A 17,065-nucleotide genomic window follows, 5' to 3' on the forward strand; every position below is an offset into this window, starting at 1 on the left:
CTTCACCACGATAGATCCTGGATGCTGGAAGCTACAATACCCTGTAAGAGCGGTCTGCACGAGGAGGGATGTTGTGATGATGACTATTCCTGAAACACAAAGCGCTCGTGGGTAGACATGGGATAAGGCCATTTTCTGAAGTTCTCCTTGCATTTAAAAAAAAAAATATGGCAAGAAGGGCATATGTACCAGCATCCTTTGAAATGTTAGTGCTTCGTTCCTGCTTGACTTAACACTGTGCCTGCTAATGTTGTTCTGTTGTTCCTCTCTTTTCTTACAATTCATAGTTTCCTCATACGGTGACAGATCCTCAAAGGCCATGCACTATATTTCTCTTTACGGTTTATTATTTACAACCATTTCAGCATACACCAACGCTCCCACGCATAATTCTGACACCACACCCCTGAGGTTGTGAATGGGATAGGTACTGTACTCATGTCTGGGAGGTGGATAATCTTCCCACTGCCATTCCTATCACACAAGAGACTTTGCAGACACAAAAGCACCACAAAAGCAGACCCAGAGAAAGTAGAGAGTTTTATTTAAAAATGTTTCCTTGAGGCTGGAGCAATAGATGGCTCATGGGGTACAAGCCTAAAAAAGGGAGTCCAATCCCTGGAATCTATGAAAAGGCTCGACCTGGTGCTACAGGGCTGTAATTTTGGAACTCCTGTGGAAAGAAGAGAGGTGAAAACAGGAGAATCTCCCAGAGGCTTCCCAGCCAGCAAATGTGGGAATAGGTAATTCAGCAGAAAAAATCAGCAAATGAGAGCCTGCTGCCCCACTGTGGCAGGAGAGGGGTCCCCAAAGTTTGTTAGCAACCTCTACCTGCATTGCATCCCCCACAAGTGAATAGGGTTTTTTTAAATATTATTTATTTAATGAGGATGAGTACAGTGTCGCTGTCTTCAGACACACAAGAAGAAAGCATCATATCCCATTACAGATGGTTGTGAGCCACCATGCGGTTTCTGGGAATTGAACTCAGAACCTCTGGAAGAGCAGTCAGCGCTCTTAACCGCTGACCCATCTCTCCAGCCCTGAGGTTTTTGTTTTGTTTTGTTTTTTGTTTTCTTGCTTTTTTGTTGTTGTTTTTTTTTTTTAGTTTTTCTTTATAATTCCGTAATCAGCAAAACTCTGCCATCCTCACGCTGAACATACAAGAACACTACTCACTTTAACCAAGCTGTGAGGGAACCAAGAGGGCACAGCTATATAGAAAATGAAAGTAGCCACACCCAAAGTGCCATCAGTGAGATGAAGGACTAATAACCGGTCGTGAAAACTATAAATCATCAAAATACCGCCGTATGTCTCTTGTGTCTAACTTTCTTGAGCACAGTGAATAAGTCTCTTCTCATTCTGGCAACCTAGTTATGGGTTAGGGTGATAAATGTTCGAGGCCCACGGACAACTTGGCGACTCCCACTCAACTTTAGTCCTATTCAAGTTCACAAGGGAGGTAATTATTGACTAGCAGGCAATCACGTGTTCCATTTGTACTCATGAGGTTTCATGGGACTAACCCCTGACTGCAGCATGAACGGTGTTATTTCACAACAGGACATCACGTTGTCCCTCTGCTCGACTGGCAGGAGGCCCTGCATTTTCTCACTGGATTTATCAGTCAAGAGTAGTCTTCTCATTTTCGTTCCTGTAGTTGGATGACATTGACTTAGACACTTGCAATGTGTCACAAGACAAACAAAAATCTTGCTGTGTATTCTAGGCCAGTGGATTGTGCCTTGCCTTACTTGTTCAGACAACAGGACCTGTGACTGGAGAGAAATAACCTGGCAACCACACAACTGCCAACATGACATCCTAAGCAAGCCAGAGCTTCAGCAGTGCCTGCAAGGAAGGAAGGTAGGCTCTGCCCTCAGCCAGGAAGGCCTGGGATTCTTGCCATCCACTCACTGCAGCCAGATAGTTGCATGTGCTAAACCAGCTTCTGGCCTCTTACAGTTAGAGGAAAACTAACTCCATGTCCCTTGGCTCTTTGAATCACCTGTAGACATTATCACCGATGATCTTTAATACTTCTTGCTCACAATGGTCATGTTTCTCCAAATCAGTCTATCTGGCAGATGGAGTATATTAAAACCATGTGCTGTGCTGTCCAAATTCCATGCTGTTTCTGTAGCACGACTTGTAGGAGCTGGTCAGGTCAACTGACGGTGGGCAGCTTGGAGCAGCCAGCTTCATCGCTGGTAGCGCTAGCATACGACACAGCTGAAACGGAAATCTTTTGCTCAGTGAGAGAAGACAAATGCCCTGCGTGCAAGACTCACTTCTAGGACTTCCCAAGTGCACAGTGCTGTTTCCACTCTAACCTTGCTGACCTTTTCTCGAATTGCTGGGCAGGTCTCGTGGACCTCAGCACGCTGATTTTCCCTCTACTGGGGCTCCTAAACTGATTTCTTGGCCATACAGTTTCTTCTCGCTAGGCATGTTCTGACTAGGTAGAGCCCAGCAGAACCTCCAGACATGTCAAACTGGCACATAGGCTGAGATGCTTGGCTGACATCTCAGGACGTAATCCTAACCAGATTTTCGAAGAGCCTTTCATCAGATGGATTTATCCTCATGCACCATGTGTAAGCCCTCGCATATGGGCAGGCCCATTTCAAAAGCTGAGTTTAAAAACAGCATGGTGTGGAATGCATGCCAAATTTTCTGTTAGTAATTAGCTCAAGAAGAATGCGAAAAGGGGCGGGCTAGGGCAGAAAGATACATGTGCTGTTCGTTTCAACGGAAGGAGAGTACTGCTCAAGATTGAGAACATGACCAACAATTAAGAAGCAGTATTGGTTAATTTGTAAAAAGGAGAGAGCAAGAAAACACTGATGTGGAAGCTTGGTGTCAGCAACATTAACTGAGCTGTTTTTCTGTGTGAGGAACAGTTCTGACTCTAAAATCTTAAAGCCCACTAGGCTTTAAACTTCGTTAGGGTAAGCGGTGTATTTGATTCACTGCAATAGCCTGATTTATATATACAGTTTGTGACGAATAGTAATCATTTCATGAGTATTAGTAGGAGTGGGGTTGAAGCTCAGTGGTAAAGTATGAACTTAAACCATGCAAGGACCCCGGTTTTAATCCCCTGCACACGAAATTCATTGTAGTGGGTTGGCCCGATGCTGCTTGTATTCTAATGCTAATACTGGTTCATCAAGGCCAGGCTGCCTCAGAGATGAGAGAGTGGCAAGTAGATCCAAGTGATGCTATGTGAGCTTGCCCCCAAGTTATTTCTGATTGGTAAATAAAGCTGCCAGCAGCTAATAGCTGGGCAGAAGAGATATAGGTGGAGTTTAGGATTTCCGGGCTGGAGGTCAGTGGAAAACGACCAGAGGGAAAGAAGAAGTGAATAGAGGAGAAGCAACCATGGGGTAGTTAGGTGGGTCATGAAAACATAGCCCTGAGGGCTGGCCAATTGGAGTTCAGAGCAGCCCAGATGAAACCTAGTAAGTAATAACTCAGGGTTGTCGACAGCAAAGTAGATTCTAATAGCACAGAGGGTAGATGTCTGCCAAGCTCTTATTCTGTTTAGGGCTTATTGTAATAATAACAGGTGTGTGTCTTTTATCTGAGAACTGAATAATCAAAAATGAAGCCCCAAATTGGAATTAAAATTTTCTACCACAATCAATAATTGTTGAATAAGTGAATAAATAAAAATGTTAATTATTCTTAATCACGGCTTTATGAGGTAGATGTTATGCGTGTTGTCTACTTGAGAAAATTAAATGTTCCCAGAGATGGAGTTCACTGGTAAAATTTGTGAACCATTGTGACTACACTAACTTTGGCCATGCATTGACTGCATGTTAGCCATATAGAGGTGACAATCACCCTTGTAACACCAGTCAGAGAGCTCTCTACCCAAAATTCCATTCTACCCTCAGGATCCAGAGTACTGGGCACAAAGCCAAGAGGATGTCACAGTCTGCTGACCTGAAAAGCAGTTGATGCAAATATGTCACTAAATTATGTGACTTTGTTTCTCAGGCTCCTTTCTCCATCTGTAGAGTGATAAGTAAATACACCCTAAGCCTCCACAGTGGATGGATCACCTCTTTAGAAAGCTAAGGACGCTATAGTCTAATACCACAGGTTCGGTGGCTCAGACAAATTTCTGGGCTGGGGAGTTTGAGGTCACTTCCAGTTTCTGCTGGTTGCCCTCTTGTGTCCACACGTGAGAGAAAAGGTGTGGAAGTCACATCCTCTTTTCATTAGGAGAACACCACAGGGACTGTACCTTCATTACCGAGTCTAAACTTGTCACCTCCCTGGAGTTCCACTTGTGGTGGCCACAGTGGGTTTTTACTATGTTGATATATGAACTCTCATTAGTCATAAACAGTCTGCAACATTGTCTCAGCTGGCTACAAAGCTGGTTATCAGCGACTCTACAAGGCATGGTAAAAATGGGACATTTTCTTTCACGTTATTGAGAAATGTATGTTATTAAAAGACCAGAAAACCAAAGCGTATGTGCAGGTGACTTTAGCAAAGACCCACTGGCCTGCAAAAGAACACAGAGGGCTTCCCATCGTGTGCCTCTTAGTCTCAGGGGGTGGCCATCAGCACACTTAGCTCACACTTGCCCTCACGTGACGTGTTCTGATGCATTCACCAGAATGCTCACTTAGTTTATATGTAATAGTTACATTCATTAGGTAAGCATTCTCCATTTTGAGCAAAGAAGTGACATCACCAGAATCAGAAAAATCACCCTATAGTGGCCTGGGGACTGTGACAGCAGGACATCACCCCATAGTGGTCTGGGGACTGTAACAGAAGGACATGAGTCAGGAAGACAGAGGCTGTCCCACAAAATTCCAAAACGCAATGCTGAGACACAATGCAGGTGTAGATTATATAGCAAACGCTCCCATCAGTGTACAAATGAAGGTAGACATACAAACATGCTTATGTATATGGAAAATGTCTAGGCGTACCAAACAGGTAAGAGTGAAGACATAACAAGGGGAAGCCACCACAGAGGAAGACATGGGACATCAGCTTCTGGTCTCTGCACACATCACATACACAAAACACACACTGACACTGATACTATATACATTCAAAACAGAAAAAGAAGTAAGACACGTTTTATTATTTTTAGATGCGTGAAATGCTGACTTTTTACCTCTCTAACATGTCAAGTAGTCAAGAAGGCTTTAGCAGAGCTAAATATTACCTTAGCAATGCTCAGGAACTTACTTCACATACGGTGAGGAGAGCAAGACATGAGGTTGGACGCTCCTCGGATTGGCAGTCAGGAAACCAGCTAAGCCCTGGTTCCTCCAAAGCTCTATTCATAGAGTTTGTCTATTATTTCTGCTACCTGTCTGGGAAACCCTGCACTGCCTTTTATTCCTGAAGAGCTCCTGCAGGGCAGAGTCCTACAGATCGTTTCCCAAGTTCTGACTGTGTGACGTCACACTTTTCATTCGTCCACCTAATGTTTGCTGAGCTAAGACTCCGTTCCAGCAGAGTACACGTTACCTCAGGTGCTGGATTTCAAGTGTAAACACTAATAAGAGAATCACATAGGCAGGGAGAAGCCCAGAGGTAGGCACCAGATAGATCCATGCAGGGACCGTCTGGCAAAGTTACCATAAAGTAGGCAGGCAGCTAGAGAGACAAGTGTTTAGAATTAGCAGCCATGTAGCTGTCATGTTAGTTCAAAATAGCTCTATTGAGATAAAAAGAAAAACTTATTTAGCATGTTCCTTTTTCTCAAGAGCGTCATCTGCTGTAAGCATCCTATCGCTCAAACCAGGAGGTCTCTTGTTTCCCTCCTGCTGAGAGAATGGGTGCAAAAGGCAAAAGCAATAAAGGAGCAGGACTGTGCGAGGGAATGAAAAAGGTGGGCTTTAGGTCACGTGCTCACATGTACTTCAGTTCCCTACAGTGTGGACTACATGGGTGTGAGACCGTATCAAAGCCTGCCCTTTTTTTTTTTTTTTTTTAATTAACTTGAGTATTTCTTATTTACATTTTGGATGTTATTCCCTTTCCCGGTTTCCGGGCAAACATCCCCCTAATCCCTCCCCCTCCCCTTCTTTATGGGTGTTCCCCTCCCCACCCTCCCCCCATTGCTGCCCTCCCCCCAACAATCACGTTCACTGGGGGTTCAGTCTTAGGATATTCATTGCTACCTATGAGGTCAGAGTCCAGGGTCAGTCCATGTATAGTCTTTAGGTAGTAAGCCTGCCCTTTTTATTACTGGTCTTACCAACCTGAAGACCGTTAATTCATATGAAAACCTCAGATCTTTAGCAATGGAAGCCCACAGTTGTAACCATTGCCCTGAAGGCGTTTGGACATACTGTATTAAAGAAAAGCAGACTTCTGAGTCCTAATCCTAGCAAGCCTCTGCTTTGGGGTACATATTACGTTGAGTTTTCTTTATCCAAAGAATCAGATATAATGGCAACAGGGTTTGAGTAGGCCACTGAGAATCATGGGATATAGCCAGACCCTCTAGCAACATTCTGCTTCCTTGAGATTCTCCAAGTTGCTTTGTTAAACCCCTATTACGGGTTCTCTATGGTTTCCACGGGTGAACGCCAACACTGAACTTGGAAATGCAAGCCCACCTGGTGGGAAGGAAACAGACACAACCCAGTTAGGATTTGAAGTTTAGCTCAAGTTTCCAGAAACTTCGACCAAGAGACTCACTCGATGGCAAATGAACAGAGCTGGACTTCCCACACCTCAGGCGTTTTCCTTCTCTTCAGCTAGGTTGAGTAGAAGAATCGCAGGATGACATTCCAATAGAAAAACAACAAATATCAGAGCGGCTGAGAAATTCATCTAAACCTGCGTATACGGGGGTGCAGATAAATGTAGGACTCCTATTAAACTTAACTCAATTGTAAACTAATTTTACCGAAGTAGTTATTTCATGTGTGTTTGTGTATGTGTTTGCTTTTGTGATATACAGTAGTAGCTATATTGAATCAAAGTAAAAGCAATCGAAAAACTAGGATATTAATCATAACTGTATTTCTACAAATTAATCCTCGTCTCTCCATAAACTCTGAGAGGAACTTTGATAAACCTGGGTCATCAGGACTCGGGGCTCACCATGTGAGGTAGTCTAGAAGAATGACAGATTTATAGCTGAAAAAAAAATCAAATTCATTGAACAGCATAACTTTGGTTGTCAGTGGAAAACAGTTCGTGTTTCAATCCAGTAAGAAAACGTCTGAAAGAAGAGTCCTGTTAAGAGAGAGAAATAAATGTCATGGCTGGGTAGGACTACTGGTAGCTTCTCTCCTCTAGAACAATTCAGCACAGCTGTTTATCCAATACCAAATGGTCACTCTGAAGAAACATTAAATGTACTGAGCAGGTCGCCATTTTTATATTTAGTAATATGCATAATATTTTAAAGAAAACACTTAAACATGGCTGATAAACAGAGACAGTTGATTACATTTTCCAAAAAGTCTTTAGTTAACTGTACCTCCCCATACTCCTGCTTTATCCTGCCCTCCCATTCCTCTCCCATTCAATCGAGTTCTGTTCGAGTTTCCCCTTTATCTCTTTATAGCATTTTATTGTATTTCCCATCCCTGGAGGGTCCCCTCCTCCCCCCTGATTCCTTTCCAGCCTACCTATCCTCTGTCGTTATATGGATCGATTTTTTTCTTCTAAACAGCTGAGTAATATTCCACTCAGTAACATTTTCCTTATTCATTCGTTAGCTGGTGGATGTCTAAGTTGTTTCCAATTCCTAGCTCTCACAGGTAGAATAGCGATGAGCATGCAGGAGCAAAGATGTCTACAGCAAGATGAAGAGTTCTTTGGGTGTGTGCTCAACGGAAGTACAACACGATCTGGCAGTAGATTAATCTTCAGCTTTCCGAGGAATTTCCACACTGATTGCCTCAGTACCTGATGCTACTTCAGTTAGCATCCCCATCAGTAGAACTCGAGTTCCCCTCTGCCTGTGTCCTCACAAGCACGGGATGTTACTTCTTTTACTTATCCTTGGAGTAAGATGAAATCTCTAAGTGTTTTTAATTTGCATTTCCCTGGTGGGTAAGAATGTTCACTTTTTTTTTTAAGACATTCGTGTTTCAATCTGTAAAAACTGTTTATTTTTCTCCTATATACTAATTTTACTTGGGTTGTTTTCTAGCTATTTGATGTGTTGTTGTTATTCTTCTCCTTCTGCTTCTGCTTCTTCCATTTCTTCTTCTTCCCCTTCCCCTCTGCTTCCCCTTCCCCTTCTTCTTTCCTTTCCCTTTCTTCCCACCTCTCCTTCCCCTCCCCCTCCCTTCCCCTCCCCCTCTTCTTCTTCTTCTTCTTCTTCTTCTTCTTCTTCTTCTTCTTCTTCTTCTTCTTCTTCTTCTTCTTCTTCTTCTTCTTTTTCTTCTTCTCCTCCTCCTCCTCCTCCTTCTTCTTCTTCTAAATATTAACCCTCTATCAGATTTACAATTCGTAAAAGATTTTTTCCCATTCCTCTTTGCTCAAATGGTGATGTCCTCTGCTGAACAGAAGTTTTTTATTTTGTTTTAGCTTCATGAGGTCTCGTGCATTAATTGTTCTGTATGCTGAAGCTATCAGTGGCTTGAACTGTATCAGTCAATTCAAGCTTATTCCCTATATTTTTTCATCTACTAGGTTCAGAGTATCTGGTCTTATATTTAAGTCAGTGATCCATTTGAAGTTGAATTTTGTGCAGAGTGATATATATATGTATATATGTATATATGTGTATATATATATATATACTCATTTTTCTGAAGGCAGTCATTCAGTTTGACTAGTACCATTCATTGAAGATGCTATCCTTTCTCCAATGTGTATTTTTTTTCTTCTTTTTCAAAAGTTAGGTGTCTCTAAGTGTATAAAATTATGGCTGGGTCTTTAATTCTATTCTGTTGATTAACATGTAAAGGTTTACATGGATCTTGTACATCAAGGTGTTTAATTTTCTCAGGTGTGTCTGACTTAAAATATATCCTTAGTAACACAAGAATTCCATAAAGATTACACAATTCGTTGTCACTTGTCGGTCTCAATAATTGGAGTGAACAAGAAGGACTCTTCATGCTGGTTAAGGGTGACTCACTTATGCATGATGCCCTCCTTCAGCAAGAGACAAGGGAACAGTAGAGATTAATCATTTTGCCCAAGGTAGAAGGAATAAATCTCTCTGACATTGTGCAGCTGTTTGTCTTTCTTTTCTTGCCCACTTTTGTGTGATTGAGTGTGAGTTGCCTAAATTTCCATCTTACATTTAGTTTTACCCCAAATAGCAAGCTGGCTGTGTATGGACAGCCAATATAATTAAAATGCATAACTGGAAAACACTCATTATAACCATATCAAACTTTACAGAGAAATGTTTTTGTTGCGCTAGCTTTTCATAATGACCTGAACTTTATTAGCCATCTAACCTGTCTCAGCTGCATTTTGTCTCATTGACAGACATTTAGGGTCCGGTAAACAAAGCAACTGCTTTAACTTATCTCGCTGGCCAGTTTGGGCAAACATTTGTGCTAATCAGGAATGCTCAAGTCACTACAGACTTATATCATAGGAAAATGGGTCTGGAACATGGCTTGGTAGTTAAGAACTCTCGTGCCTGCTCTTCTAGAGGACCAGAGCTCAGTTCCCAGCACCCACAAGGCAGCTCACAACTGTTTGTATCTCCATTTCCAGGGAATCTGGCACCTTCCCATAGACATGCATGCAGGCAAAATACCAACACACATAAATTGAAAACACATCATTAAAAGATTGTAAAGAGTATAACAAGGGAATTAAGTCTACTTTCCTGGCACTTAGCAATGCCTGAAATGGTTTGTTTACCCGATCCTTGTAAGGTCATTCAGCTCTTAAATTTTCTTTAACTTGGGGTTAGGGGTTAGTCATTTTAGTATTTTATTACCAAAGTTGATTATTGTTATAAACTCTTACTCTTTACTCTTTAATTACTTATGCCAACCAATACCTTTGCATACCAGGGTAAGGCAACCATTTTTTTTAAAAAACATTTTTAATTGGATTTTTAAAAATTTACATTTCAAATGTTATCCCCTTTCCAAGTTTCCTGTTCATAAACGCCCTATCCCATCTGCCCTCCCTCTTCTTCTATGAGGGTGTTCCCCTGCCCATCCACCTTCCCTTTGTGGCCTCCCTGCCCTGACATTCTCCCAAGGCAGCAGTTTCATGAAAGGCTATTTATCAACTCAATAGACAGATACTGATATTTGTTATAATAATATAAGTCCCTTAAAATGGAAAGTATCCCTCAAAATAGATAACTTATTTACTTTAATAATTTAACAGAACAGAATTACCTAAAACACATAAAGATTAATGTGAATCACGTGTCTGAAAGTCAACTTGTCATCATACTATTGTTTAATTGTGCTCCTTGTACTGAAAGAATGGATGGTTTAAAGGTAGATGTGTTCCCTTACTACATCATGGCTGAATGCTTTAGATAGATTTTATCATTTCTAAACTTTCATAAATGGAAAGACTTGGATAAAATAACCCTCCAGACGATTCTTCCATGGCCTGTATCTTCACAGTTATCTAGAACCACCTGCATTACAGAGTCATGTGTAGCAAGGCTTGTTTGCTAATCAGGGAGCATACAGGGTCTACCAATCTGCATGTAGCTCTTACTGGTTGCCAATCCACTGTGGAGACTCCAGCGCCCCAGTGAGAGCGCTCAGAGTAGGGGATAATTGCTTTACTCCTCCAGCCAGGGTTCTGATTTTCAGTGGTAGTTGGCTTGATGGGGGTGGAGAGAACCAGCTGGGGCCTCGACGATTCTTACTTCGGCTGTGTCTGTCTGTGTGTTAATGCACACTGGAAAAAAAAAATGTGCTGCCCGTCTTTCTTACATTTTGAAACCGGCATACATTCATATTGTACTCTCTGCCTGCCTGCCAGGAATAAGTATTTGACATCTCACTTAAGCCCATTGGTGCTGTTATTTCCTCCAATTTACATTCAAGGAAACAAACCTTTGTAAAAGAAACACAATTTATGTAAAGTATTATCCAGTCAGGAAAGAGTAGTGCCCAGGAATTTTGAAATAGGGCTAATTTGCTTCTAATGTGCTTTAGTGGGCTTCAGATATAACCCCTGGAAAAGACTGGGAATCAGGACGTGCGGGAGATGTTCTTGCAGTAATATGTAATTTCTTTGACTTCTCTGAGCTTCCACATCTTGCTGTAATCCACATTATAGCTACCTAATGCTTGGGACACTTAGTGCAAGGTTCACTGTCTGGGAAGGGCTAACTTCAATACAGTAATGAAAAGAAACAATGAAAAATCTTTAGTTTATTTAGCTGGCATCTGAGAAGGCAAGGCAGGAGGATCATGAATTAGAGGCAGACCTGGGTGTTATAGAGCCCCCATCTTAACATAATAACAACAAAAGGTTCTATCTCGATGATTCTTAACTTAGTGTTCTGAGTTGAATTGTATCATTGCCATCAAATTCATAAGCTGAACTTCTAAGGCCTAGGAACCAAGAAAGTTCTGATATTCAGACCTAAGACCATTAAAGAGGCCAAGAGGATAAAACAAGATCCCAAATACAGTATGGCCACAGTCTACATAAGTGATCAGGACACAAATGTACAGAGGAAGACCACGGAAAGACACGAAAGACCATTATCTACCAGCTAAAAAGTCCTCCAGAAGGAAATAATCCTGTCAGCCTCTTGGCTGTGCATTTCTAGCTTCCAGCAATGCTTATGAAACGTTTCTGTTGTTGAAGCTGCTCAGTCTGTGGTAACTAGCCCCAGTAAACTAATACAGAAGGAGGGAAGCCATCACTACTTTCTAATGAGTTTTCCTGGTGGCTCAAAAGTCCACTTGAAAGGCATTCTCTTGAACATGGTGCCACAACCTGGAATCCTATCTATTCCCAAACTCAAGGCATGCCTAGGCTACACAGCAAGTTCTAGGTCAACCTGGGCCACTCAGACCCTGGCTCACAATGGAAAATAAAGAAGGGACTAGAGACCTAGTTCAGTGACCGAATGCTTACCTCGTGTGAGTGAGGATCAGGGTTCAATCGCCACCATTACAGATATTTCTCTTTTATTTTAATCAAAAATCTAGACCATAAAACCAAATGCAAAGCATAGCAAGAATCAGTTGGGTTTATTTTACTATTTTACTGTACTAGGATATTATCACTCAGTCAGATTTGACTAAAAGCATCAGTGAGGGGGTCTGCTGGGTTCTTCTGTTTAGCAACCTTGTTTATGACAGCAGTATTGCATCTATAGCAGCTTTCTAGGCTTCCTTACAGAGGTACTGTAGAAAGTACAAGCCTTTGCAGGGTCTTAGTAAATTCCCCATGGGTGTGAATATGGGTGGTGGTGTGTGCTGTTCCCAGTGTAACAGAGGAAATGTGTGCATTAGTAAGAGACAAACCAAATCCCAAAGAGGAAATAAAAACCCTGAAGAAAGAGTTAAGTCTTATCCAAAAACATTCAAAGAGAATCGCCTATGGTGAAAGTCATACCACACTCAATTCACCAAGTGCTGTTCAAGTGTATGCATGGCATTGTGAGGGAAAGCAAACTTCAAAATTTACTTTTCAACTTCTTCTTGGTAAGATATGGTGGAAAAGACACACACACACACACGTAGTCATAACATCACGTAGCCTTTGATAAAAATCTATGACGAAACTAAAGTTTAATGGACTTGCAGAATATGGAGTGAGTCACCGTAGCTGGGACACTAGGGGAGACCTTTGTTAGGAGTTCCATTTATGTTGGTTCTGATGCTTGACAGGCGGGATTGTACAAGGGGGAACTCTCAAGGCAGATGGATTAGCACAAGGGACAAACAGATGTTGTAGAATACAAATCATGTTCCCTGAGAAAGCCTAAGTCTGCCCATTAATGCGAGGAGATGCAAGGAAAAGGCGGGCCACTGACCTGCACTTGAAGTCAGAGAGCCTGAGTTGGAGTCTTGTGCTTACTATTTACAAGATTGATGGCCCCAGTCTTCCCAAGTCTCAAACTTCCCATCTGTGGCAATCTCTCCAGAATGGAGACTATTAAGTAATAAAGTCTCAGTCACTGTTGGCTGAACCCAAATAGTTCACAATTGACTCTGCGGGCAATGGTAAGGGATACAATTTTGGGGTATGCAAATAAGAGAAAACCGAATGATTTGGAGTACCAAAAAAGAGATGCGAGTGGTGGTGTGTTAGCAACAGTACAGCTTTGAGGTAGCACAAACCTGAAGCTGGACTGTTCTGGCAGTATGACAGACTTCACTGAAAAACGAATGACACTGAGCCATGCAATGTAGGGTGGGAAACACTGCTCAGAAAGATTCCGGTCCTGAGTTACTGTCTTTCTTTCTTTTAAGTAAGGGCACCCTTTCTATGGCGCTACCTCAGTGGGTTCTGAGTGTGCACATCTACCAAACACAGATTGAAAATCCTAAGCATCCCTAGAGCTCTGCAGTAGACCATGGATCTTTAGATCAGTAAATCGTGTTACCCGATTAAATGAAATGACATAATTAAAATGAGAGATATAAGGGAGAGGGAAAAATTTGAAATAACATGAAATAAAAGTTTCACACGTTCATTAATCAATCAGGAGATATCATTACTAAAAATATGAAAGAAATAAAAGTTTGGGGGATATTATGATGGAGGAGATTAAGGATGTTGCTATCAAGGGCTATCCTTGAATTAGATGTGTAATTATGTGAGCATTTAATAAAATACTTTTATTATATGCCATGTAATCACCTGACTTGATGACATATGTTTTCTTTACAGATTCTTTTCATAGGAGATTCCACCAACAGGGGGATGATGTATTATCTAATTGAAAGACTGAATGAAACACTTCAGGAGTGGCAGAAGCTGCATGGCACTAAACTCTACCCCAGTGTCAATGGCGGGAAGACGCTGATCAGTTACTCCTACTATCCCCAGTTCTGGATAAGCCCTTCATTGAGACCAGCATTTGAGAAAGCACTTGAACGTCTCTTGCAAAGGTACGATGGAACTACTATGAGTGGCCAAATGCCGCCATTGTGTGGTCATAATTACACACGGTATATCAAGTGTGCTGAAAAGCTTAGATACTCACTAATGTGGCTGAAAATGACAAGGAAGTCTTGTGATCAGGAAGCCAGGCACGGTTCATTGAAATGTGAGGCAATCCAGTTAAAATGTTTACCATCTGTTCTAAAGCAACATGTGTTGTTTTTCTTTCTGGATTTCAGATCACAGCCCCTAGAGAATACTGACCAGACGGTATTGGTTGTCGGTGGTGTTCAGTGGCTTAATTCCAATCACCTGCAAATTATTCACAAGGTTTTAAAGAGGTAACTCCCTGCAGCCGCTGTCATCAGTGTCTTCGTCTTTTCTTTGCAAGGACCATTTTCATAACCAAACTTCAACCAGGGCTTAATGAAAGGGCAGGTTTAGGGTTTAAAATTTAAAATATAAAGGCGAATTTTACACTGTTTTATATCTAATCAGGGATCCTTAGCATTCTAACTTAAACTTTCTCCGTGATCAAAACCTATTTTCTAGTCAGGTGTAGTAGCACATACCTGTGATTCAAACGTTTATGAGGTTAATGTAAGAGGATAGTGAGTTCGAATCGGACAGGGGCTACCGAGTAAGTTTGCCTCAGAACAAACAAACATGTATATTGAAAGTTCTAATAATCTTGTCTAAAAACATTCTCATTGCTATAGAAGTGATTCTTTGGATGAAACAAAGTAATGAATATATTTAAGACAGATTATTATCATTATTAAATGATATCCATCAGCACACTAAATTCTGCCTACATAAAACCTTACTATATAATAAATTAATTTAAAAAGGAATTTAGTCCTGTATACAGATGACCACACTCTAAAAGGATTCTGTCATATATGTTTATGTCATTGACAAGCATGTAAAAATGCACCAGACATTTGTGACTTTAAAATTCTGATCGTTTTATTCAGGGAAAATTTGCAGAATATCCTAGTGATCATCAAAACTTTGGGGATTGGATTCCACCTGCCAGTGGATGGAGTGCATTTCTTAACACAGGTAAGGCCATTTCTCCTTAGGCTGCGTGAATTTAGGATCCCTGATAGCAAAGGGTCTAAGAGGCATTCTACGATTCCCATCCGCCTCCATAAAAATAAAATCCGATGTGATCCCAAATACATCCTAACAGTTCCTGCAGACCAGAAGACTGTAGCCCATAATGTGCTATAAATGATGTGCTGTCTTCAAGGGAGGAAAAAACACACCCAAGCTGTGCTAAACAACACTGAATGCATAGATGAAAAGCTTTAGACGTTATATTCAGAGACTTTTCCTCCTTCAGATTCATGCTGAAACCACGAATGAAATTGTCAATATCAGTGAATCTCTTGTGGAACAGTATATTTAATGTGTGTGTGTGTGTGTGTGTGTGTGTGTGTGTGTGTTATCATTGTTTTCTCCCTAGTTGGCTATCCACGAATGAAAGGGATTAGGTGCCTCTAGCCAGTTCTTAAACATAGTAAATTTGTCTCAGTAGGAAAATTAAGCACAGAAAAGAAAGATATCTGTAGGTCAGAGAACCAGCTGTTCCTACTCAAGCACAGAGACCAGCCCAAGTGTATACACAAGTGTATACACAAGTCACGGTTCAAGAGCACACTGTCCCTTTTATACGTAAGCAGGCTAAGATTGCTTTCCGCGCCTGCGTTGAGCCCATCCAGCTTTCTCAAGCACGAACTATGGGATCGCTCTCTCCTTCCTCGAAACATTGCTTCCCTGAATGCCAAGTATCCTCTAACACAGGAGAACCGTAGTCAGCGTTAACACTCCAAAGCCAGCACAGTGAGGACATCTTGGGTTTGGGTAACTTAAAGAAAGTCGAGGCCTTTAACTTCTAGGCAGTAGAAGGATCTAGGACAATTGCAGATCAAGAGAGGGGACTTGGGTAGTTTTATGCTGTGCGTTACGAGTTGGAGCCTTTTCAGGGTGACTCAAACCCGGCAGCTCCTTCCAGAGATTTGAATAGCATCGCACACGTCCAGACATTCCTGTTACCACACTGTCCCTCACAGCGGCTAGGACTGTGACCTTCATTTACATTTAGGTTATTAGCGCCCATCCATTCATCACAGCAGGTACATCTTCTGTGCTTGCCCTACTGTAAACCCTGTGTTAAGATTCCACCTGCCCCTAGAGCTCGCCAGTCTTTACAAACAGTGAAGACAAAAGACAAGAAGAAGACAGGTAGAAAACAGAAAGGAGCCAGGTACTATGGCCAGTGACTCTGCACACCATTCTGAACTCCATGGTATGCTCTCATAGCTGTTCAAGATGGGCCTCTGGCTTGCTTTGTAGACTCATTCATTCCTGGCATGCACAGGAGAGAAGGGTTGTGCGAACACACACACACCAAGCATGCCACACTCTCAAGTGACTCCCAGTTGTGTAGACCAGTGCTTCGTCTTCATGGATCACACTCTCCCCCCACCTCCTCACCTGGGTAACTTCCAAACACCTGCCAAGTGTTAGCTTTAGTGTCCCTTCCTCTGGGGCTGACTCTTCTTGAGATTTCTCTATTCACTGGCATTGTCTTAGAGAACACACTCTTCTTTCGGTGGGAGATGAAATTAAGCATGTGGAGACCGGCAGAGGCAGCAGGAAAACACACCGTGTTGCTGCATCCCACCTCTTTTATCTTGCTGTTGTTTGCCTTTCCTAATGAAAAAAAAAAATCAAGCACTCCTATTACCTTTCCAAGATGGGAAAGGGATTCCTTCCCTGTGGTAGTTGGAGGATTAATAGGATAAGAGGATGTGCTGGGGAACTGTGTAGAAAGGATGAACGGAAGTCCTGGGGAGTGACAGGAAGCATTTGCACTGCTCTCCAAAGAATTTCATTCAGTTTCCACTGTGTAGCCACCAAACAGCCAGGCCAACCTGTTGAAGACTGAGTTCAACACAGTATCTGATATGAAAGGAGGAGCAAGTAGGCTGGACTGGGGAGGGAGTGTCTCAGATGGAAGGCTGGGTTTGAGAAA

The 17,065-nt window shown here is 41.9% G+C and overlaps 1 protein-coding gene across 2 annotated transcripts in view; it reads left to right on the forward strand.

The window, feature by feature from the left end:
- Cped1 (cadherin-like and PC-esterase domain containing 1) overlaps positions 1–17,065 on the forward strand; it is a 272,944-nt gene that overhangs the window by 232,100 nt on the left and 23,779 nt on the right. For both annotated transcript variants that reach the window (XM_002729287.6, XM_039108607.2), the window contains exons 17-20: positions 1,733–1,869; positions 13,810–14,030; positions 14,262–14,363; positions 15,000–15,087. In XM_002729287.6, coding sequence (XP_002729333.2) covers positions 1,733–1,869; positions 13,810–14,030; positions 14,262–14,363; positions 15,000–15,087 — 548 coding nt within the window. The remainder of the gene's footprint in view (positions 1–1,732; positions 1,870–13,809; positions 14,031–14,261; positions 14,364–14,999; positions 15,088–17,065) is intronic.

The sequence above is a fragment of the Rattus norvegicus genome, chromosome 4 (assembly GCF_036323735.1).
Source record: "Rattus norvegicus strain BN/NHsdMcwi chromosome 4, GRCr8, whole genome shotgun sequence".
NCBI lineage: Eukaryota > Metazoa > Chordata > Mammalia > Rodentia > Muridae > Rattus > Rattus norvegicus.